Genomic DNA, 25013 nt, shown 5'->3' on the forward strand with positions numbered 1-25013 from the left:
AATTAGTGAGATTGAAGACTTATTTTAAAAATGTCACTTTTGAGATAGGCAAGAATTTGGGACACACTGTTAGAGCCTCCATTTTCCCCACTGTCTTTATTAACAGACCAGTACTGACTTTCTTCCATCCATCCCTATCACTACAGTCTGGTCTATTCACTATGTGTGGATGGTGGGTTTATGACTGTAGTAATGACTGATTTTGCCACAGATCTTGGTGATTAACGTGTCTCTAGCAGCTCCACAGATTTATGTCCTGTAGCAAGCTGACTGCTTTCAGAATGGTTACCTCAAAATAGCCTCAAAATATATGAAGCCAAGGGTCAGCTTGCCTTTGCTCCATCAGAAGAGTCAGAAAAAAAAAGCTGTCTTACAAGAAGCTGTCCTTGTTTTGGGGAACTTGGAAGCTCAGAGCTGCTGAGGACACAGTGGCCAGCTTGGCAGCGCACAGCGTTCCAGGGAATGCTGGTGGTCAGTACGAAACCGCAGCAACAAGTACTTCTATGTGCCAGTCGTTACTGCACAATTAACGGATCATAACATTACAAAGTGAAGCTCAGTTACTGCTTTTTCATACATTCTGCACACCATACCTCCTGTGCAGGATGTCTTCACAGCCTTTTGTCCTGGGCTGATGTGTTTTGAAACTCATCTGAAAGCATACACCAGACTAAGAGGACCTCTCCTTTATCCACTGCTGCTGATTGAACTGCCATTCAGACTAAATATGGCTTCAGCGTAGTGAGTTCTAATACTGTGTTAACCAATTATTTATTACCTTTTTTTATTTTTAAGGAATTGCTAATACATTGTTAAGACTACATTGCCTTCAGTATGGTTAGATTTTATGAAAAGGGAGGAAAAAAGCTTTGTTTGTTTACTAAATGGTAATGTTTTCTTTTTTAGTTGACCTAGCACTATGTTATCCTCTAATTTAATCCAACTCTGGTTCATTTCAGTGAAAGCTCCCAGATGGCATTACTCTCACCTGTGTTTTTTGCTTGGTTAACTAACGACTACATGGGTAGCGAAACAGCTTGGTCAGATGAGCTAAATACTCAGACTCATGAAATACACATTATGTATCACACACTTCTATAGCTCACTCTGTTCATAGAGGCTTTTCTTTCACCTCATGGCTCTGCTTATCCCTGTCATCTCAGGACTGGTATCATGTATCAGTCTGAACATGCATGGTTCCTAAAGACTCCCACCTTTCATGCTGTTCTTTGTAGACTTTTTAATCCCATTCCCCAAGGCAGTGAGACTGTTCTTATCAGTAGGGCAAGAAAACCTGGGTTTTTCACTGTCAGAACTGTGCCAGCTGTCTGACATACAGATGTTATCTAAGCCAAATTCCTTAGAACCCCTGCATCCCAGTCGGACGGCCACACGGCTGCTAAGCCCAGTGTGAGAAAGGATTTGTATTTTCTCCAAGACCCACACTGTGTCCAGGATGTGTCCCGAGTCTAAACAACAGCTGCAAACACGTATTTTCTTATCTCCCTTTCCAATTTTGGCACATCACCGGGTTGAACCATAGCCATTGCATTGTCCATTTTCTGACTAAAGGGGGCAATGGGAGTCGATATGAGCAAAGTTACTCTGTGTAAATCAAGGACAATTACTGTAATAATAAGAAGAGGATTTTTAAGGAACTCACAGGGAAAAAAAAGCTGCAAGGCCATGTGCCATGGCTCTTTCTCTGGAAGTGGCAGCTGCTCCATGTGCCCAGCACCTGAGCAGAGCCCACAGAGGACTGGAGCTGTGCCCCAGGCTCACGCCAACACCAAACTGGAAAGTTCTTTGTTCCTTTTGGGGTTTTGGAAACTGGCCACTATCAAGGGCCGGGAAGGGCACAGACCCTAATGTGCTTATCTGTATGCAGGGGAAAGGGGTGGCTGGTTTAAGAGGAAGAAAAAAAAAAAAAAAGGAGGATAAACATCTGATAACACAATTTTAAAATGAGGAATTCATTCAAAGCATAGGTGAGAAGGGTTCAAACCACTGCATCTGTCCTGTTGGCACAGAAGCTTGGCCAGAGACCTGAGCTAAGTCTCCTAGTGCCCCTGCCTATAGGGGCATAAGGGAATGATGGTGCTGAGCCATGATTTGCAGAGGTTGGACAGGATCTGTCTTCCCAGTCCGACATTTTAAAATTATATTGGAGTGAATTATTACTTTTTTTTTCCCCTCATTACCTTATAGAGCGTGCAACTTCTGTACAAACAGGTTTGGGTACAAAGCAGAAACACCCTTTTGCATGTATTTCTGGGGAAACGAAGCTTTGGGCTGTGAAAACGGCCTGGGATGTACAGCAATTACCAGCTGGTGGAAGGCTGTGAGTGGGAGGAGGGCAGGAGGTGAGGCCGGTCCCAGCTGCCTGCCCGGAGGCCGGCGGGGATGCTGAGCCTGCCGTGCTCCGCGGGGCTGGCGGGGGCTGCTGGCTCTCACGGGAGTTTTTCCACGCAGTGTCTGGTCAGGTACTGGAGGAGCATCCGGACCGGCCGCGGGCGTCAGCATGGGGAGGGGGAGGGAGCCCGGGCCGGCTCCGGCGGCGTTGCTGAGGCAGCAGGAGCCTCAGCAGCATCCCTGAGAGCCAGGCGAGCAAACTCCTCCTCCCGCCCGCTCTCATCTCCTCTCTCTCCCCGCTTCCTTTGCAAAGATGGCAACCGAGGGTCTGCACGAGAACGAGACCTTGGCATCGCTGAAAAATGAGGCCGAGAGCCTGAAGGGCAAGCTGGAGGAGGAGCGGGCCAAGCTGCACGACGTGGAGCGTGAGCGGGGCCGCGGCGCGGGGGCCGCGGGCAGGGCCGGGGGCTGGCGGGGAGCGCGGCTGCCGCACGCCGGGCACCGCGGGCCGGGCCTCGCCGGGAGCTGGGAAAACGTGCTGCTGCTGCCGCCCCGGAGCGAGAGCGCAGCTGGAGGCCGGGTCCGCCTGCCCGGGAGCGGGGCGCGGAGAGAGCCGCCCCCGGCGCCGCGACGGCCGCTTGTCCGCGTTTGCGGGAGCGCGGCGGCTGCGTGCCCTCGGCCGCGCTGCTGGAGCGATGCGCGGCTCCGCGGGGGCGGAGGGGAGCGGAGCGGGAGCGCGGCAGCGCAGCCTCCCCGGGCGCTCAGGCCGCGCAGCGCGGCCGGGCCCGGGGGCGGCCGCCCTGGAGCCCCGCACCGCCCCGCACCGCCCCGCAGCCCCGCCGAGCTTTGGCCTGGCTCGGGCTGCGCGCACGGAGCTGCGCTTCCCGCACGGCCTTTGGGGTGAAGGGGCGGTGGGAGGCGGGGAGGGGAAGAGTCCGTGAAATATTCCCCTCCGCGGATGCTGAGATTTATTTGCAGCCTTTTAACGCACATCGGAGTGGCTGGAGGGTTGAACCCAGCCTTGTGGAAGTTGACGGGAATTTGCTTTAGCGAGGCCAGGATTTCACACAAGGTGAAAGGGCTTGAAAAGAAACGTTATTTCCCAAACCAGCTCCTTCTCCCTGCCTTCCCCCAAGAAAACAACTTGCAGGGATCCAGTGCTGATTCAGAGGTGCGCGGTGAGTCAGTGCTTGAGCTGTCAATGCGTAACTCACCGCTATCGGCTGCAGTTTGAAGACGTGCGGTTAACGTACCAGAAATGACATGGGCAGATTTCAACCCTGATCCCTCCGTTCGGGAGCAAATAAGCTAACCTTACTTTTATGGATCTTCTCAGATAGGTATTAATTCATCGGTTCTGAGATAATCATTTTTATAATAACAATGATATAATATATTGCAGGGGTTTTGTTTGTTTGGTTTTTGTTTTAGAAAAACATGTACATTACTGTATTCCTCTGAAATCATATAGGCCACTTTATCAGAAATATTAGTGCCTCATTAAAACTTTTATTTTATCGTTTTTGATGCCTTAAATGGGGAAAAGGTATCTGAGCCTGTATCTAGTGATTTAGCTCTTAGTGTTTGGAAGACTGAGGGACTGGCAAACATTCTTAAATTTCAGCTAAGGGAGGATTAAAAGATCTTTTTCTGGACTAAACAGAGCATTTTCTTGTCTAAATTAGACAATCGTATGTTAGCTGAGTGTCCCTTTAATAGGAATCATTAAGCAAATGGAGATGGTCTCATTGCAGAAACTTTACCATAAATCGTCATATTCCTACAGTATAATTTTGGTATCGGAAGCAGTGGGGCCTCTATTTAACAGACCCCTTAAGCATATACTTGAATTCATTTTTGCTCACAGAGTTTCACCTATGATTGCAGGGATTCCATAGCTGTGCACGTCATTGATAGTCATAGGATATTTGTGTCTTTGTCATATGTAAAATCTGTAAACTTATGTCGGAGGCTGCGTTTCTTTAGCCGTGACATGATTTCTAAGACAAAAGTCTTATACTGCTGTAGAACAATGCTCCTTCATGATATTTTATGTCATTGATTCTGTATCAGAGCTTTTTTTTGCACTGAAATTATCCCCAGGAACTCTTTCTGCAGAGATTTTAAGTTTCAGAATAAAGGATCTCTTCTGTTTTTGTTTTGTTTTCCTAATTTAAAATGGTATCTTTCACATTTTTTTTGCTCTGATCATGACTTCTCCTCTATGTTTCCCAAAACAAACAGCTGGCTGAACTAGGATTGCCCTTGTTTGTTCAACTGGTTTTGAACAGCAGCTCTCAAAAATGTGGATAGAAAAAGGAAATACCAAACATGCATTTGATTTGCAGTCTTGCAATTTTAAGGATTCAATTCTATTGCTTAGAATTTTAAGTGTAGGTAAACCAGTTTTTTCTGTTCATGCGATCCCTGAATTTTTAAGGCGAGAAGAGACCATTAGGACCAACTGGTTTCCAGCACGGAAATGATCATAGACCCAACAGTATTTGCATCAAGTCCACACCTCTTGTTCGGGCCAAATGATATGTTTTAGAAAAATAGCCTATTTTATCTGGACCTTCATAAAGCCACTCAAGCTGCTTATTTGCCTTAGTTGATCTACTTGCCTGAGTGCATAATTTTCAGCTATCTTGAAACAATATTGGAGAATGCTTAAAAATAATTATCTGACTCCAAAACCTGTGCTAGGCGGGTGCAGGATTATTATGGCTGTGGTTGGAGATAAGCGTCCTCAGAGAATCAGTAAGGCTAAACCAGACCATTCCACAGAGTCTGGGCTGCGTTGACATAATGGAAACACTTTAACCATTGTCTGTGAAACATTTGTTTTTTCAGATATGTTCTGGACACAAGCATCTTTCCAGCTGCTATAATAACCTCCTGTCCTGTGTTTTCATGTCTTGCGATTGGATCACTTGGCAAGCTTCCATGGGCAAAAGTAGGAGGAAATGTATCTTTTCCTTAGTGGGTTTATACGGTACTTTCTCAGAAACTTGCTTCTGACCTCCTGTTAGAGACGGTGTGGACAAGTTGTCAGGAATGGTGGACAGCACTTGTCCCCTGGCTGGGTGACCATGGCCACACACGCGCAGCAGAGGTTTCAGGTGAGAACATTATTCTGGCACAGCTTGTGGGGCTGGCAGTTTTGAAAGGCAACTCTTCAAAAGCCAATCCACCAGAGATCAGTCTCAGCCTTAGGCAGAAATTGCTGCCCTGACCCCGTGCCGGGGAACGCTCTCAAAGCGAAGGCTGCCTGCTCGAGCGCTGTCCCAGCCCTCCCTGGCCCACGAGTGTTCTTGCAGCTCTAGGAAAGTGACGAAGGGTGAGGCAGCGATGCAGCTCTGGAGCGATCACCTGCCGTGTAGGATGTGGAGCTCAGCCTCCAGCAGGGCAATGAAAAGCCTGAGATTCCCTCCACCAGCTCATTAAAGTATATGAGCTTCTGCATTCATTTTGAAAGGTTCAGGTCAGGCATTGCCCCCTTAGCTAACAGCTGCTGGGTTGTCTTAGGTTTCAGTGTGGACAAACACAACACAGGGAAGCACTGGATCTTATTAGTTCTTCTCTAGGCAGAGTAATTTTTAATTCTGGTGTCAAGATCTCCTGCCCCAGGACCCCCACTCAGCTCTGAGACTTGAAGCAACTCCCACCCTCCCCCATGCTCTGTGTGAAGTGTGTCAGAGCTGCCACAGAGTGCCAAGATAGACCATGGCCCCACTCAGCTCCACGCTGGATGAACAGCACTGGAGTAGAGCAAACGGGTTTCCTCAGGTGGCACATTCTCCCAGCCATGTGCAGATGGCCCCAGTGTGAGGCATCAGGGTTACATGAGACACCTTTTAGTTGTGTTCCCTGCAGTGAGATGAATTTTACGTCTAAGTGCATTTGCACAATTGGAAATATGAATTTGTTGGGTTTTTAAGGATATCAGCTGAAAGTGCTGCCATTAAATAAGGTATGAAAGAACCGACTTCTCCTCCACCAGAGGATGCTACTCAGGAAAGTTGCCTGCCTGCCCTCTTTGTTTCTCTTTCCCATAAAAGAAAAAGTTGACCCACCCATGAAGTACTCAGTGTCCATAGACACTGTTGAGAAGTTGAGTAGCTCACTTTTGCAGCAAATGCCAAGCTTCTCTGCTCACTCAGGGCTGTGTCCTTGCCCTCAGTGCTCCCCTGGCCACCAGAAGGGATGGCACAGCAGAGGTCTCCAGCATCAGTGCCTAGTGCCTGTATCACGCTGCACCACTGCTGTGGTGCCGAGAGCCAACTGCGACTGGGAGCCTCACATCCAGAACAAGCGTTTTACCATTGAAACTTTGGTGATTTGGTGCTTACTCCCTTCTTTTGTATGATTTTTCCAAGACTCAGTAGTGATCTTCACTTCTGTTGAGTACCTTGAGGCATGTGTTAGGCTGGAGGCTGTCTGTGCGCTTTCAAGCCTCAGCTAGACTGAGGATTTCCCAGTAAGAGGGGAAAAGCGGTTATCTGTTTTCCAGTTATACTTGGGTGTGACGGTCTGCAAGAGCTTCAGCTCATACAGTCCTGGAATTCAAGCCCTGAGTGAATTAATCCTTATCGTTCTCTGGCGAATATGTTCATCCACTACCCACCTTGCTTTTGCCACCTGCCAGCTCTGAAACAGTGTGTCGTCTTGCACCATAGACGCAAACTTCATGGATTAATTCCTCCAAGGGACATTACTCATCAGCATTTGCCAGGGCAGAGCTTTGACGCGGGGCTCTCTGACCATCTGCTGTTTGCAGTCCATCAGGTGGCAGAGCGTGTGGAAGCACTGGGCCAGTTTGTGATGAAGACCAGGAGGACCCTGAAGGGCCATGGAAATAAAGTTCTCTGTATGGACTGGTGCAAAGACAAGAGAAGGATTGTGAGCTCTTCGCAGGTATGCTGTTGGGCACTACGCAAGTCTCTTGGCTGTGCTATATGCTGCTCTTTGCAGATGATAACTTGTGTGTATCATAAATGTTTTCCAGATGCCTTTAAAGCAGTTCATTGGCAATGTATTTATTTAGAGAGCACAAATCCAAACTTCTGATCATCGCTATACCTGTTGTAGCTAATACCCGAAATATTTCTTGTCCAGTCATACACAAATTTTTACCATATTCCCTACTACAATAGAAAACAGAGGGAACTCATATAAGAATAAGACCACTTTTATTTCCTTGTTCTTTACAGATAAAATATTTAGCAACAATTTCAGTTAATGCGTTCAGAGAAAATAATCAGGAAAAGGGAAGGAAAGAAACGTTGATTCTTCTAGAGATTTCTGGGCATGGAAATTTCTTCTGCAGTCTGTATGTTTGGTGCGATCTTGAAAGCCTCAAACATCCTGCCAAAATGGCTGTATTTACTTGGGCATTTTGAGAAACAGTCATAACACCTGCTCAAGACCAGTCTCATGAGCTGGAGGAGGTAATGAGCTAATTACTTTCTAGATTCCCCTGGTTTGTCCTGAGCCCAGAATGGCAGTGAGTGAGCTCGTTGCATCTCACAGCTGTTCATTGACCTATATGAAATCTGTCAGGGGTCTCACTTGAGGGATAAAAATAGGCAATCTGCATTGCAAGCCGCCTTCAGTTACTGTGAGTTTTTACCATTCATGGTGATCTCAGCAAAGCAAATAATTTTAAATAATTAATGTCACATTTTTTAAAGTGGTTAAGATGACAATGTGTAGATCAGAAAGCTGAACAGGCAAGTTGTAATGCATTTTTGCATTTTTTACTCTATTTTAAGAACTGTAGTGAGTCCAGGTACAGCAACAATTGTTGCTCAGTAATAAACATTTCACTTTCATGATACAGGGAGGATAACAACATTATCTGCACAAGGCAAAGTAACTGGCATGAGTGTAGCTGGCATACACAAAGTGATTGTGTTGCTCTCTGTGGAGTGTACTTATGATGGCTGTTTAGCAGATTGTATCAATGGATAATTAATGGTTAAGTAATTGTAGTGAGAAATAAAGAAAAAACCAGGAAAAGACAGGAAAGGGAAGATGAAGAAACTGTGCAATGTCCATAAATAGTCCCTCTGAGTGCTGCCAGCTCGGCAAGTGATTTGTAATACAGGTCACCTCTGGTATTTGTAAGGCCTCTCTCTGTGTGTTTTCATTTAGGATGGGAAGGTGATCGTGTGGGATTCCTTCACCACGAACAAGGTAAGTGAAACTTCAGCAAAGGTCAGATTTCTGCGCACAGGGCACGTGATGGTGGGGATGGTTCTGATCCAGCCTCTTCACTGACGGGGAGGGCTCCCAGCTGGGGGCAAAGCCTGGCCAGCAAAGCAGAGGCTCTCCCTGGGTAACCCCTGTACTGGGTGCCGTGTGTGATCACCCCAGGGTCCTTCAGCCATAGTGTTCGCTGGGAAATGGTGCTGCTGCTCCTCCAAGCCCTGCCAGGGCTGCCTCGTGGCACCCCGCTCCACACAGCGGAGAAAAAACAGCTTGTTTGGAACTCACGTGTACATGTGCAGCAGTGGGGGCCCTTTGCAGCACTGAGTAACCCAAATAAAACGTGGTAAGTTTGAGGCTCATGAGTAAGGTGGAAAGTGTGAGGGAGGGACTAGCCATCCTCCTGCTGCTCCGCTGGGTTCTGCAGTGAGGGTTGTCCCTGCCTTACATGTGAGCTATGGCTGGGGGAAACACCTGTGCCTTTCACTGACCCTAAGAATGTCCCCCAGAAATACTGAGCTTACTACTCTGGGCTGTTTTCCTTGCACTGATTAGCAAAACAGCGACATCCCAGCTTAAAGAGATGCTGTGTTTCAGGAACATGCGGTGACGATGCCATGTACCTGGGTGATGGCATGTGCATATGCCCCATCTGGATGTGCCATTGCTTGTGGGTAAGTTCCCAGTTTCCACAGCTGCTTACACAGAGAAGCTTGATGCGTAGAGGTGTCCTGGTGCCTTCAGATGCTGACAGCTAGGAGGGGTTGTGGGTGGAAGGACTGCATTCAGTGCCTCTGATTCTATTCTCATGATGGCTTGTACATATTATATCCACTGACTTCAGTGCAATAACATTTGTCATGTAAGTATGGAAAATAATCCTCTTTCAGCTTTTATATAATGGGTTAGGAATTCTGCGTGCATGCAACTTCCCTGCTCCAGTTTGGTTGTGTGTGTTGGGAGAGCAGTTTTAACCCTGTTCTTACTTTGCAGTCTTTCTTCTATGATGTAGAGAAGGTTAGTTGTTAATGATTACCAGCACACAAACAGATCTTGCCAAGATGGGGTGAGGAAAAGTAACCCCATCCTTGATAATCTGCTCCAAGTTTTCTGAAGGCTCAGGTTTGAAAAAAAAAAAAAGAGTTTATGCAGGAGAGAAAACAAAGAGATGAGATGTTGTCAAAACATCTTTTAAAAAGGGACTGGCTGGATCAGACAGAGAAAGCAGGCTTGGGGCGAGAGAGAGGAGCAAAGGGACACTTGGCTGTGCAGCTTGCAAATCTAGAAAGCAGCAGACTGGGACAGACAGGCAGACTCCGCAAATGCGTGTGGAGAGAGAGTCCCGAAACTGTATGGTTTTGACTAAAACTTGAAGAATGGCAAGAAAGCTCTGTCTTCACACTTGTAAGAGAGACAGGGAAAGCACGTATGTGTTGCACCACCTGATTTTGTGTTTCTGTTGTGCTGTCAGTTCAGTGCTGTGCATGTAGCATTAAGGCACAGAACCAGCATCCAGTGGTGTGTGTGCTGGGATTCGGGGCAGGGCTGATCTGCCACAGCTCTAGAAACCGGTCAGACACAAGTCAGACCCATTAGAAAGGGGTCCTGCACCTGGCCTGGGACACACCTTAACTACTGCAAGTGTCCCGGAGGGGGACAACAGCTGCAGAGGTCAGGGCTTCTGTTGTCTTTTTTCCAAACTCTTCTAAAACCTGTCTCCACACCCACTACTTGCTATACCATCTCTTCCATAGGAGTTAGGTGAAATTTATTAAGGTAGATAAAATAATGGTGCTGAAATACTGATCCTCGCAATGACAGGTGTCAACAGAAAAATGACAGTTTGGCTGTATGTGAAACATTAACCCTGAGGTGACTGCTATGTCACCTCCCAGTTTATACTTTCGTGAGGTCTCATTCAGTGCCATTTATAAACTCGATGGGGGTAAAAAATGCTGAGGTGCAGCTGTTCAAGTTCTGTAAAGCAGCCAGCCTGGTGAGGCAGCTGGGGCTTCCCTGCGTGGGGAGATCCCGGCAGCGCGGTGCGGGGAAGTCGGTACTTGTAAGGGTTTGGCAGCGCAGCCATGACAGGTGGTTGCCTTCTTATCACCGCTCGCCTTTTGTTGTTGCAATTTTAACCAGTTCTCCTCTCTCTGTTATTGCTATTATTACTCTCTTCAGTGGCCTGGACAACAAGTGTTCTGTTTACCCTCTGACATTTGACAAAAATGAAAATATGGCTGCGAAGAAGAAATCGGTTGCAATGCACACAAACTACTTGTCTGCCTGCAGCTTCACGAACTCAGACATGCAGGTAAATGCATTCCCTGCCCACCGCTCACCATCCAGCAACACCTAACACGAGCTGCACTCGTACGTGGTGCAGGTAAAACCTTCCTCGCACCCAGGGCCGTGTCCTGCCCCATGCAGGGGCTGCTGGAAAACCCTCGCGGGGGGCAAGGAAGGTGCTGCAGAAGCTGCTGTAAGGAAATGCTGGTCACAGCCCTGGGCCCTGCAAAGGCCTGGCACTGCTGCAGAGGGAGCTCGCTGGTACCTGCGTGTTCTCTGCTCAGTGGGGCTGTGCTGGCTTCTGCTTTTAGCAGCTCAAACTAAAACAAATAGTTAAAAACCCACTTTGGCCAGGACTAGGTTGGGTATGTGCCAGCCTATGGAGACTGTGCTGTTTGCCTGCTTTGTCCTGGACGTCTGGCCAGCTTTGCTTTTGCTCTCAGTCTTTTTTGTTTGTTCAAAGTGAGATGTTTGAGCTTGAGGATGGCCCCACGGGGCCAGCCCTGGTGTCCGTGCATGCAGCCATGTGTGCCCTCCAGGGAAAGGAGTGATGCTATCCCCATCTCACAGCAAGGGCTTGGAGCACAGAGGCCCACAGTGGGAGGCGATGGCAAAGCCAGGAACTAAATGCAGGTCTTCTGAGACCAGGCCAGCCTTCCTCTGTAGCGAATATCTCGAAGATCTCTTTCTCCAGGAACATGAAAGATGGTGAAAGGAGCCAGGATAATCCCCATGTCCTCTCTGGTTTTTGAATTTATTTGAAGCTCTGCTCAGTGCAGCTCTGCAGCAAAGTAAGTGGCAGAATGGAGCATCTTCATTGCTCTCTGTGTCAGCAGAGCTGCTGGAAAGGGAACACCTTGTCCCCTTCTTCCAGATATTTGGAGCTCCTCCGAAGGAAATATCAGCTCTCATTGCTTTTATTTCAGGACGTGAGATGCCCAAGAGTATCTTGGTTTTTGTCGTTCTATGGTTTCTGTAATGCTTCTGAGGTGCTAATTTAAGTCTGTTGCCATGGAAACAAGTGGTGGAGGTACCCAGCACTCAGGCTTGCTCAGTCCTGACCTTACTGTACAGGAGCCCTGCGTAATTAGAGCGGTCTAAATTAAATGGAGTGTTTTTTATGAGATAGAAAAGTAACATTCTCTTTTATTGTCCATACTTCTATGCGTCATGATTAAATTCTATGAAAGGAAAACTAGTTATTTATTTTTTATAATAAAAAAGAAAGGAAAGTTGAGTCTTTTTTCCTCCGTATTAAATGCGGCAAACTGCATTGATATTGAAGGTCATGTATTACTATTCTTAAATAATACCACAGTGGATTTAGGTGCTTTAAATTCAGTGACGCAGAGATTTTTCTGAATACTTTAAAAATTAATTTTCTTGTGATTGGTAGGCTTATTAGTGATCATTTATAGCATTGCATGTTATTATTGAAACAAATACAAGCAGGTGGGTTGGCCAAGCTTCTGTTAGGATGCTGTTATCTAGGGGATCCTAGAGAATTTCTTATCTTTTTCCTTTTACGTAATGGCCTGAAATAATAAAATTATTCAGTAACTCCAGGGGCGCACAGTGCAACGAGCACACTGTGCGGGAGCTTTCCCAGCTGTGTGCGGAGCAGCTCTCCTGTCCTGGCTGATGTCCCTGAGGGATGTGGCGCCTGTCCTGCAGCAGCCCCGGCGCGTGGTGGAGGTGCCTCCAGCCCGGTGCACCCCAGCGCCCACAGCACAGCCAGGTGCTGTGAACGCTGCTGCTCTGCCTTGGCTGCTCTCTTAAACTACAGCTTGGTTTTCCCTCAGAGGAATGGAAGACAGGGTAGGAGTTCAGGAGCTGGTGTGCCCATGGGCATCTGGCAGTGTGATGGAAAGAGAGATCTGGCGGTGGTTCATCATTGATTAAAGCCGCTCTCAGGCTGTGTGGGTGCTGAAAGAGGGGGTCTTGTCCTTGCTCTTCATCATATCCCCACCCTGTGCCAAGACAAGCACGGAGCTGCAGGGCTGGGCGATCCACACACCTCGTTCTCGGTGTCCGAGATGAGTCTGGCCAGAGCGAGCATCCCCCAATGCCATACGCAGGGAGCTGGGAGCCTCGCTTCCTAAATTAGGGATGTGCAGCTCTGCGGTGTGACAGTGCTCCCCATGTGACAATGCTCCGTGGGTAATAATAGCAACAGTTAATTGGGATCTCGAGTGTTTTGCACAGGGCAGCAGCCGCACTCCTGGTACGGGAGAGCTGAGGAGCAGAATGGGGCCAGGGCGATGGTGGATGAGCAGAGTGAGGGGGTCCCCTCTGCCCTCGCCCCTGGTTCTCCCCTGCTGCATGTGCTCCTGGCGAGCAGGACCCTGTCCCAGCTGTGTCCCTGCCCTGGCCAGTGCTGGCCCTGCCACCAGGCGAGGGTCCCCTCAGCACCACTGGACCCCCTCCAGCAGCAAGCTGGAGCCTGGTAGCAAAATTTTTTAATTCCCTTCTGGTTTTGGATTTTTGGTGTGCGTGGTTTGTTTTGTTTTGGTTTGGTTTGGTTTTAAATAGCAATACCCTGAACTTGAGTCAGTGACATTTCTCTTTAAGTATTAGCTGGAGCTGTGGGTTGCCAACAGACCCTTCCCTTACACCTTTAGCTACTCCTGGCCCCCTCGTGTCTTTCTTACATGTTATTACAAGACCCAATCTGCAGAGCTGAAAGTCTTAATTCCTCATCCAAATACAAATATTCCTCAGAACAGAGAAGTTCATTGATCTAGGCTCAAAAGCTGGCCAGAAAGACAAGTCAGGACTTCTGCTGTTATCAGCTTAGAGTATGACAGGATTCGGAACAGTGTGTTCCGCAGCTTTGCAGACCTCTGTTTATGGGAGGAGTTTTTGGAGCATCTGTCAAACATGTTCAGTGTTTAACCTTTATGCAACTCTGTGAATGGTCTCACGATAATTTTCTTCTCGAAGGGGATTTTCATTTTAACTTCTAACTACCTACTGGGATCCCTTGAGTTTCCTCACTGATCATGAGAAAAGCCTGTGTACAAGACTGAGAACCCTCCCAAGTCCACCCTTGCCTCCTTCCACGCTGGTGCACAGGGATCCTTTCAACCTACAGAATTTGTGATTGCATAACAGCTTTGGGTGCCAAGGGGAAATTTTGAACAATTGAGCATCATCAGGATTTAGCCACAATAACAAGCGTTAATCACATGTGCTTTCTGCAAATGCTGTAGCAGCTGAGGGAAGCTGTGGGCTGTGTTTGGTCAGTGTATGCTCAAGCCCTTTCACACACAAATGGTTTCGGACAAGTGAGAGGTGATGGACTTATCAAACAACTGTCTAGACAGGCTTACTTCCCTTTCAGAAAATTCATGTCTTAAGCCAAATCAATTTGGTTTAACCTGCTTATTCCAAGCAGGGAGGAAAAAAAAAAAAAAAAAAAAGAGTTCTACAGGTACATTTAACTCCAACAGTTCTTCTCTTTACCCAGGCTGAATTCCAGCAGCCTAAATATGGATAGGGTTAAATACAGGAGCAGACAGGAATGCCAGTCTGGTTCTACCTCCTTTTTGGAGGATATGGAAATGCCAGCAGATGCTTACTGCCATCAGTTCTCCAAACTCCACTGCACAAAACTGACCATTATTGAAACACTGTGTAGATATAGCTGTGTCAATACAGTTCTCCTTTCCACTCTAACTTCTTTTCTTAAAAATAAAAAACATAAACTGTGTTTAGATTCGCATTGTTTTATGGCTTTGATTTATTACAAAATATTTCATTAAATTAAAGCTGTCCTTGGTGTATATATAGGATGTCACTTATTTCTCTGTGAACTGGAAGATCATCTGCTGATTTTTGTATTGTGACTCTTCTTGCCACATCCTATAGATCCTGACAGCAAGTGGAGATGGAACTTGTGCTCTGTGGGATGTTGAGAGTGGGCAGCTTCTACAGAGTTTCCATGGTCATGGAGCTGATGTCCTGTGTCTGGACCTGGCCCCTTCTGAAACGGGAAATACGTTTGTCTCTGGGGTAAGCAGGAGCTTCCTATCATAACAGCAAATTAAAGGATGTGGAAGGGAAAAGGCAGCAAAGCTAGAGGTTTGTGATCTTAGTGAGAGAGTGCTGGAGTATGTGCTGGAAGTCCCAGTGCAATCCACTCGTTGCAAGCACATTTTCCAAGCTGGAGCAAATTAAACCCCCTAACTGAGGGGTCAAACCCACCCAGCCATTCTGACTGCAGTGCTGCTTACTTAGCAAATTCCACCCCACACCAAAGCAATCCAGCCTGAGATCAAAACAATGCCTCTCCCGGGAAGGGAAAGGCTCCGAGTTGTAGCAGCGGGCTCGTACCGCAGCGGAGGTGTGAGTCCCTGCGGACAGGAGCCGGCGCAGCAGACGACCTCCCGCGTTTGGCTCCTTTCTCATGCCCAGCTCTCTGGAGCCATACGGGCTGTGCCAGGCGGCTGCTCAGGGCATCGAAGCGGGGCTGCAAATAATGTGTGTGCCCTGTGTCCCTGAACTGCTTCCCAGGAACCGAGGGGTAGATGGGACGCTGGCCAAGCTGGAGCAGGGAGATGAGGTGTGGCCACATCTTCAGCTGTTGCTAAGTGCCCTGTGCCTTCCAGTGGTACCAGAGGCATTTGAAGCCCCTCCACCAATTGAACGCTGCCCGCTCCCTGTCCTGGCCCAGGGGAACACACAAACCTCCCTGGGGCTGCAGGACTGGTCTGGGAAAGTACCCAGAGCATCTTCCAAACCTCATCCTGCTGCCGAGGGACTGCTGTTCCCGGGCAGCCGAGCCATTGGCGTGCAGCCTGGCAGTGAGGCAGGCGAGGCACAATGGTGGTGGGGATGGGGCCCAGCTCCTTTTCGAGGTGCTCCTGGTCTTCCCCACATCAGAAATGGACTGCGCAGGTGAGAGCTGGCAGGAGCGGGGAGATGACCTCTCTTACTGGAGGCAGGTTGCTACCATAACTTTGCTGGTGGAAATGGTGCCTGTATGGGAGGATGCTGACAATGGATTAGGAGGTTCCCCTTGTGCTCAGAGTCCTGGTGTCATCCCAACACAAAAAACCTGGACCTCTTCTGTAATGGCTGTTTTATCAAATTGGGCTGGCCCACGAGGAGCAGGGCCCCGCACGCTGGCCCAGTTTGGCTGCTGCTAGCACAGCTGCTCTGAAGCGTGACTGAAAGCTAATTCCATCCGAGTGCATTACTCCTCCCGGGCTTTTCTGTCACCAAGCTTGCTTCCCAGAAAGGACAGATTCATTCTCCCTGGGAACAGCTCAGCTTATTATAGGGCAAAGAATCGCAAGCAGCTATGGTGCTGCTAAGAGAATATGTCATACTCGTGTCGATGTAGCAGCTTGGACATGTCCGTGCTTACAGGGACTTGCTTAATTAATCACATGCAAAATACCACTTCGGTGAAGTGTCTTACATCGTGTCAATGCAGGTGCAGCCAAAACAGTGCAACCTGAAGGTATGGTGGCATAGAGAGACTCCCTGTGCATTGTGCCTATGTAATACAGTAACCTTGAGCTGGAATAAGCAATGCCAGTACACCAGTGTGTAGACTGGGTGCTGTTACATTTAATGACTTAACCGAAGATCTCAGCCCTCCTGGGGGAGCTCAGGGCTGCGTCCCAGGCTGTTGTGCTTGGTGCCCTGTGAGCGCAGCTCCTCAGGGCGAATTGGGTGGCACTTGGGGGGCCCATCTCTCCGCAGGTGGTTGCTGGTTTCTCCTTCAAAACCTTAGGAGGCAAAGCACCAGCTTGTCTGATTAGTCTTGCCCCCAGACTCCCAGAGAGGTCAGTAAGAACAGTGCACATGGAAGCGATACGAAGGGTTGGGCTTGGGCTGTGGCGAGGCTTGAGAGGGAAATATGCTGAGTCCAAAATGTTCTCTATCCTGTTTGGTTTCCCCGGTGCAGAAACCACAAGTCAGTACAAAGGAACATTGCCTCTTTTAAATAAAGACATAATTAGTAAAAACCCTGGAACTTCATTTTAACAAGAATTCGCAAAAAGAGAGAAAGATATGAATAGTGAAGAGACTGTTTAATTTAATTAACAATCGTGTTTGCTTAAAAATAAATAACATGTGTGGCATGGTCTGCAGGGCAGGACACACTAGCTCTGCAGAAGCAGCAGCCGCCTGGCCTGCCCGGCGCTTCCCACGCAGCCACAGAGGGGCTGAGCCCCCGGAGCCGAGCCCACCTACATCCTGTCCCGCAATGGGGTCATATTTATTTAAATCTCATGTCACTCTTAAAAGAAAAGTCCATGTTCTTTTTACTGTCACCGCAACTGCGACAGCAGCGAGACATCACAGCTGAGAGCATGGCCCTGCGGGTATGAGCTGATTACTGCCCCAAGGATGTTGCAGACGCCATGGGCTGAGCCCCTTGCCCAAAGCATTCAGGGTGCTGAGCAAGCACCGAGTGTTAAATGATATTTCCAAAGCACAGCTTGGAAGGGCAGGTTAGAGCTTGACAATGAGAAGAAATGCTGTTGTGCTTCTTTTCTCATCCCAGCCACGCCACTGAGCAGGTGGGTGCAGAGCCACAGCAGGGGTTAACTCTGGTCGGAGGCTGGGCAAGAGACCTTCCAGCTGCACTTATTTTCTATTTCAGTGTATGAAAAGGATTAGTTATAAAACTTAAATGCTGGGTATTAATTTTTTATATTGGGCATGTTAAGGGGTAAGGCAGTGAGTCAGTTCTGCAGCTCTGTGGCACAGTGGGACTGCAGACACAAGCAGCACAGGGCTGTGACTGCGGGTTAGTCTGGGACTGCTGGTGCAAAGCCAGGCCTGGCTGCACCCCTGTGCTCAACAGCAGCGCTGAGGCTCCAGCACACATGGCGTATTCTGCTCCTAACTGCAGCTGCTCCAGGCTTGGGGGTACCGGTACGGCCAGTTCTGGGGCTGCTTTGCTGGTTAAGCCCCCTCGGAGCAGTGATGTTCAGAGCCTTTGAATGTAGCTGGGCACGTGAGGGGTGAATGTCACCATTTGGCCAACTGTAGTGATTTTTTTTGTCTTATTAGGGATGTGACAAGAAAGCCATGGTTTGGGATATGCGGTCTGGTCAGTGCATCCAGTCGTTTGAAACCCACGATTCAGATATCAACAGTGTCAGGTCAGTGTGTTTCTGGAAGAGGACACATTTGCGATGTTGAGCAATGCACTGGTTCTATTTTTGAAGCCTGACCTCATCCAAGTAATGTAATATGTTCTGGTCTTTTTTTACTCATGCACAGATATTACCCAAGTGGAGATGCTTTTGCCTCTGGTTCAGATGATGCCACGGTATGTTAACTCGGCAACCTAATTTGGGAAAGCTCTATTGCCTCCCAGGTCAGATTTTCTTAAAAGACTAGGTTATATCCACAGAGAACTTTAGGTGACTAAACTGGGCCTGTGATACCAAAGTTGCAGAAATAATAATGCTATAATATAATATATATTAAATAGTATATATAATGCTATAGGGAAAATATAGAAACGCTTCGTAGGTCACCTCTGCAAACTTTTCTACATCAGGTACTGTTCAAATATTCATTTCAGATTTTCTGTGTTTCGAAGTTTCATGATCAAAATTAGTTGTCTTACTGGAAGAGATTTGGTTTTATGTAGTTGTTGCTCAGAACAGGGGAGGAAACAGATGAAATGCTGCAGCCCGTGTCAGAAGCAGCAGCATGGGGCATGAAGGAACCTGCACATCCTGGCAAGCAGAGGGGCCATGGGCTGAGTGCCGAGCTGGGCAGACCTGGCCATCTGGCCTCCACAGCCCCGTGTATCCCGAGAACACAGACCCAGGAGGGTGGCCTTGGCCACGTACATCTCCTCCCTGTCAGCCTGACTCACTGCCAGCGCTCCTCACTGCCATGAGTCACCGCATCCAGGTCATCCTAGATGTTACAACAGCTCTTATGGATCTTACTTATCTATGAACAAGCTGCTAGGAGGGGCACAGTACGTATTGACAGGTAGTTTTGGTCAGCATGTTGTGTGCAAAATGCCATTTACCTCCTGGTGCCCGTGGGCCCCTGGGTGATGCACACGGCTGGTGGCTCTTGCCACAGCTGGGGGGTCCCCATGGGGGACCAGGCTCTGCGGGTACCACAGCCCTGCAGGGACTGAGCTGGCAGGTGGGTGTAACTCCAGAGCACCTGGCACCTTGTTTCTCCTGTTTATCCAAACGTCACACTGGGTTGCATGAGGGTGAGGGCTCTCTCTAAAGTATTTTGCCCTCAAGGCATGTTTTGAGTCTGTTCCAATACTAGCTAAACTCAACAGAAAGATTCCCTTTGTCTTCACTGGCTGTGGAGACCTTCCAAGGCTCTTCTGGAGAGAGTGTACACTGCTTTTAGGTCTTAAAAGCTGCTATTATAAATTAATACCTCAGCTGTTGTGAGCCCAATGCCTCTCCACACATTCGGATGCAGGACTGTGAGCACTTGAGATGCTGAGGGAGTCAGATGGAGAAATTGTCCATCTTGAAATTCCAATGACAGCACTCTCTTTTTATGCCCAGTACCACAGGCTCTGGGCTTCTGTGCTTCTTAATTTATTTGATGGGGTTTTTATCCCTTAACTACTCCCGACACCCCTGACTTGAGCAGGAGAATGGGGAATTCCATCTCTGTACTTTTGAGAGAGGTTTTGGCAGTTTCCATCTGCTTCATTCTTTAAATCAAGAGGTTGGTGTTTTCAGCGTTGGGGACTGATACACTGACTGGTATCCTTGACCTGATTTATGTACTTAGGGACTTCAAGGAACGGATAATCCTGACTGTCTGGAGGCAAACCATAAAAGCCTGCTCACATGGCGGTGCTGTCACCTGCGGTGACCCCAGCTCCCTGTCAGGACAGTCTGATGGAATTATTCATCCGCGTGGAGTGCTGGGAGACCTGGATCTGACATACCTGGCAGCTCCCAACCTCCCTGCAAATCAAACAGCCTCTCCTTTATGTGCAGGCTTGAATATCAGCCGTTTTTCTTTGGTAAAGTCTTAATATTAGCAAACCCATTTGGCCAGTGTTTGCTTAAACTTAACTTATTGAGGAAGGTTTTCAGTTCAAATAGTTTCAAAAGTGCCTTTTGATTTCAGGGCTACCAGACTGCCTTTCTGCATGGCAATGAAGTCAGGTCTGTCAGTACGTTATTTCCATGCTAAACAAGCCTAAGTATGCTGAGAAATGATAAAAACAGGACGTGCGGGTTTGTAGCAGTGATTGGGGATTTTCCATGAGAAATGAAAACCAAAGATCTGTATAAAAATATATTATTTCGCATGAATTATTTTCATGTAGGTGTTTCAGACAGGGAGGCCTCCCGGCAGGGCAGGGGCTGTTCGCTGTCCTATCTCACCGGAGCAAGGACTGCCACCCATGCGTCCCTGCACCAAGGGGCTCCCCGAGCACCCTGCCCTGTGGTCCATGTTCTCAGAGATGACCAGAGATTTAATCCTCTGTCTCCCAGACTCCAGCTGTGGCTAAACTCTTGTCTTCAGAGACTGTGTCCCCATGCACCTCCCAGCAGCAGGATGCCCTAATATGTAGGAAACCACGTTGGGGAAGCAAGGGGACGGGGGGACTGCCAATGGGTGGCCATGCTCCAAAACCCACCGCTCATCTCTGTATAGCAGGACAGGCAGGAGGCTTAGAGAAGTGGTTTAGAAAAGCAAGTTCTTCACTCCTTTTATACAATTTTGTTGCTGATATCCCTCGTCAGACTCCAGAGGAGTCCCGCTTACAGTGGGCAGAAACAGCAGAAGGAAAGAAGCCAAGCAGCTGCTTCCCATGATGCCCGTGAGGCTGCAGCGCTTCCCACTCCTGTTTTTACAATGAAACATCATAGCCATTGACTCCAGCCTTTCTGAGGCATGTGTGTTGATTTTGTTTTAATCCTAGTGTCGTTTATATGACCTTCGTGCAGACAGAGAAGTAGCAATTTATTCCAAAGAGAGCATCATTTTTGGAGCATCCAGTGTGGACTTTTCTCTCAGTGGTGAGACCTGAACTTTGGAAAGTTATCTTAGTGTTGGGATTGGAGGGGAACTGTAAAATTTTGCCAGTTTAATTTGATTAAGCATTTGTTATTAAAAGTTATCAAAAGTAATACTAAGTACCAAAAGAAACATTTTATGCATGGAAGCCTTTTTTTTGCCTCTGCAAAAATAATTACTCTTTAAATAACCTAGCTGGCTATTGCTTTGTTGTAGCAATGAAAAATATTTTCCTGGCCCTACTGAAGGCAGGAAATATTTTGCCATTAACTACAGCTGGGCTAGAATTTCACAATAATGATTAAAAACATTTCAAAGGAAACATGAAATGTAACTAGACTAGTAAGTGCACTTACATAAATAGTTTATAAAAGAATAATAAATGATTAATAGATAGTAAAAGTATGTTAGAGGAGCATGAAGACAGAGACATTGCCATCTTTGACTACAGATCCAGAGACATGAGCTCAAGTCTTCCCTTCTCCAGCCACCCTGTGTGGGGCCGGGGGGTGGTGAAGTGTCCTCCGCCTGGGACAGAAGCAGATGTCCCCATTGGGGACAATGAATCTCTTCCCAAATTGTCTACTACTCATTCAACCTTTTGCATTCAACTTCTTGCCTAAAGGCTGAAGGAAATATTATTACCCTGCATGAGCTGTTCAGTCTGTCCTGATTTGGAATCATCCCGCATCTCCAATGACCGAACAGATTCTATGTAATTTAGCTCAATTTTAACTATACTTGTAAGTAATGAATTCTAATGTGTTCAGTGTGGATGGCTCAGCGGTGGAGCAAGGGTGTCTGACAGGAGCACAGCTCGCCGGGGGCTCAGGGCTCGCTGGCTGCCTACTTAAGACCTCACTTGGTGAAACGTTATTCTCTTTGAAGGTCGCCTGCTGTTTGCAGGCTATAACGATTACACCATAAATGTCTGGGATGTGCTGAAAGGGTCCCGTGTCTCCATCCTGTTTGGACATGAAAATCGTGTCAGCACCTTGCGGGTCTCTCCCGATGGGACAGCATTCTGCTCGGGCTCCTGGGACCACACTCTCCGAGTAAGTGCTGGGAGCACCTGCTTTGGGTGCTTCTTTCTTTGTTTGTTTTAAAAAAAGGGGGTGAAGGGGAAGGGTTGTTACAGGAAAATTGAAGGACTAATGAGGATATAAAAACACAGTGTAAAACACGAACAGAAAATTCAAATTTAAAAAAATGCCAGCAAAGTGCTAGCAGAACTGTTGAGTTTTGAACTTATGGGTTGAATAATATAGTCGCTGCTGATACTCTGACTGCCTTGCCAAATTTTAAGTAAACATTTGATAGAATAGACAGTGTCGCAAACGATTGTTCAATTCTGTCTTTGCAGATCTGGGCTTAATCTGGGATCCTGTATGCAGAATCAAACGAAGACTGAAACCCTGGACTGCAAAAAACTGCATTAAAAAGCCACCCTTCAAAATCAAATATTCGCTACCCTACAGAAGAGTGACAGTGAATACACAGATTAACACAACTAGGTAGAAAATGTAATCTGCTTGAACACATAGCAAACATCAACTTGTAGTAAAATGAAATGTTTTTAATTCTGTTTTGAAACTATCTTATTTTATTAGAACTAGTTTAGATAATTATAAAGTGGCTTTTCTCTGAAGTCACCTGTATCACAGAATTGAGTATTTCAGTGCACATTATGTATTTATTTGCATGAATTGAGTTCCTTTTTAAAGTTTAAAAAAAAAAAAAAAAAAAAGAAAAAAATATTCCTGATTTTATCAGGATGTAGCATAAGACTTTAGAAACATTCCGTAGTAGTACATTGAATTTTGGTGTTGAAAAGTGGAAAGAAAAACAATTCTGGTATGTTATGATGGCATTGTGGATGACTTAACCTTGGTAGTACGGAGAGGAGCAAAGGACCTACTGTGAAGGTACCGGCTGTTGTCATAAAAATGTATTTTTTGTACAAAAAAAGGAATCCTTTCAATCCCTGTTTTTTCCTACTGTCTTTTTAGATAGAAATAAGTATTTCGTCTCTGATACCTGAATATAAAAAATCTAAATATATACAAACTGATAAACTGCAAAGAGGAGGGATATAAACATGATTTACATAATCATGAGGTAATACGTGACCAGTAGTTTCTTAGAAATTCTTAATTGTATCACTTGGTGAGTGAATTTTCTTTTACTTAAAGGAATATTACATACTAAGCACTAAGGGATACTACACGCTAAGCACTAAGCACCATTATACCAATTGTCGAATCTTTTCCAAGTCAGTCATAGTCATTCTATGATCATGATTCTTATTTGTGTTTTGAGCAGTTCATAGCACTTCGACAGGGCAATGTGACTGAAATGTGTATTAAGGCCCATTTCAAGGTCCTTCTGCAATGTCAGTGCAGTGTAAGTTCATGCAAATGTGGGTCAAACCTTACAAGCCAGGTGGTATGGTCCTTACTCTAACAGTAATCTCCCACTGCCGTGGACGTAGTTTTGTCATAGTTAGACTTGAGAATGAACAACGGGGAGTTGTTGGAAACCTGCTGTGAGCCCGTCCTGCCAGCGTTTGATACGCTGCTCACCTGAGCCCACCGGACCTGGGAACTGTGGCGTTTTGGGGAAGCGGCACAGCCGGTGCATCACTGGCAGCACCTGGCCCGCGCTGTGAGCATGGCGACGCAGTGAGAACCGGCAGGACTATCCCTGCGCAGAGCTGATGCTGTAGAATTAAGATTTAATCAGATAAAGCTGAGATACAGTTAAATATAGAACTATTGGGAAATTATATCTGCACTTATCCATTGAAGGCTATTGAGACTAGAGTGTGTCACCTCTGTTCATAATGACAAGTACTGAGTCTAACCTGAGCAGAGGCGCACAAGGGGCAGAGTGTTGGAGTGATGCTGTGGGCTTGCACCGTCTGGCCTTTGAAATGCAAGTAGTGAGATACATCTCTGAAAAGATCAAAGATACGATTTATATTTAGATTGAAATGAGAAGACAAGCTCACTGGAGCTTGTCTTGTCACTTGATCACAAGCTCACTGATCACTGGAGTTGGCTGTTCACGTAAGTTTGATGATAAAACCGCCATTCTATTTGAAAGTCGGATTTTTTTAACAGTTCTGTAAAACCTGTATTAGAAATAATCTCCTCATTCATGAAAACGTTAGGTTCCATGAATCCATAACCAGTTAGCCTAGGATGCTGACATTTGTATCAGCCATCAGTCCCTAATTAAATAGTTCAGCTGTTTTCACTTGGAAAAGTCAACTCTGATGCTTTGCAATATTTGCGGCAAGCTATCCCTGTAACAAACTGAATGCACTAGGGAAATGTCATATAGAGCTCACTGTGCAATACTGAGTCAATACACTGCACACATTTGATCAAAAGATTAATGTTAATGTTTAGATAGTATTTATTGGTAAGATGTTTGTTTCAAACATACTACGTTGTGTTGATATTTATGAATGGCCTAAATACAATAAATTGTATTTTACATATTGATAACGTACGTAATTGTTTTTTCCCATCAGTTAGGTACTTGTAATGGTAGCTATTTTTTTCTGGGGTTTTTTGGCATTTACTTCTTGCACCATACACTTTTTTACATCATCTGTCCTGCAAAAATCTAGGGCAACATCCAGGTCTACCAGAATATTGCTTCTGGAATATCTTTGGGAAATACCCAAGGTGAGCCACAGCAACCGAGAGCGAGCAGTACTTGAAAGTACCTGAGACTCCATCTGAGCTCCCTCTGCTTTCAGGAGGCAAGAATTCAGGTTGTGTTTTCCTGCTCAGAAGGATCACAGCTAACATGATGTTTTCTTTCCAGATCCTCATCGCCATACCCGGGAATGCACTGGAAAACACAGAGCATGTGTTTTGTGGGAGCGTGGGAGTCTCCGTGCATTGCAGTGGGATGCCAGTGAAAGCTGGGCACTGAAATGCAGTTGAGGGCTCAGGCTGTCGCTCTTTGGGTAAACCACGTTTGCAGATCACCTTGAGATACAGCAGTTCAGCTTTCCGCCTTGTCAGTAGAGGAGGACGGTGCTGGGGTCAGCTCTCCTCCCCACTTTAGTGTAGGTTTCGTGGTCAGCATGGAGGTGGTTGGTGGAAATGTTCAGTTTAGACACTGAAAAAAACACCTCCTTCAGTTAGGCA

General features: G+C 46.8%; 1 protein-coding gene across 2 annotated transcripts; it reads left to right on the forward strand.

Annotated features, from left to right (window-relative positions):
* The first annotated feature begins 2412 nt into the window (after positions 1-2412).
* On the forward strand, positions 2413-24321 carry GNB5 (G protein subunit beta 5). 2 transcript variants are annotated; one of them, XM_065641577.1, is made up of 12 exons: positions 2413-2483; positions 2666-2777; positions 7133-7269; positions 8509-8550; positions 9160-9236; positions 10744-10876; positions 14722-14865; positions 17884-17975; positions 18097-18145; positions 20753-20849; positions 21736-21902; positions 22211-24321. In XM_065641577.1, the coding sequence occupies exons 2-12, from the start codon at positions 2666-2668 to the stop codon at positions 22220-22222; spliced, it is 1062 nt and encodes a 353-aa protein (XP_065497649.1). In that variant the 5' UTR covers positions 2413-2483; the 3' UTR covers positions 22223-24321. The 2 variants fall into 2 exon arrangements, with proteins under 2 accessions (XP_065497649.1, XP_065497650.1); XM_065641578.1 differs by lacking the exon at positions 2413-2483 and having other exon boundaries at positions 2688-5474.
* Positions 24322-25013: the final 692 nt, after the last annotated feature.

The sequence above is a fragment of the Caloenas nicobarica genome, chromosome 10 (assembly GCF_036013445.1).
Source record: "Caloenas nicobarica isolate bCalNic1 chromosome 10, bCalNic1.hap1, whole genome shotgun sequence".
Lineage (NCBI taxonomy): Eukaryota > Metazoa > Chordata > Aves > Columbiformes > Columbidae > Caloenas > Caloenas nicobarica.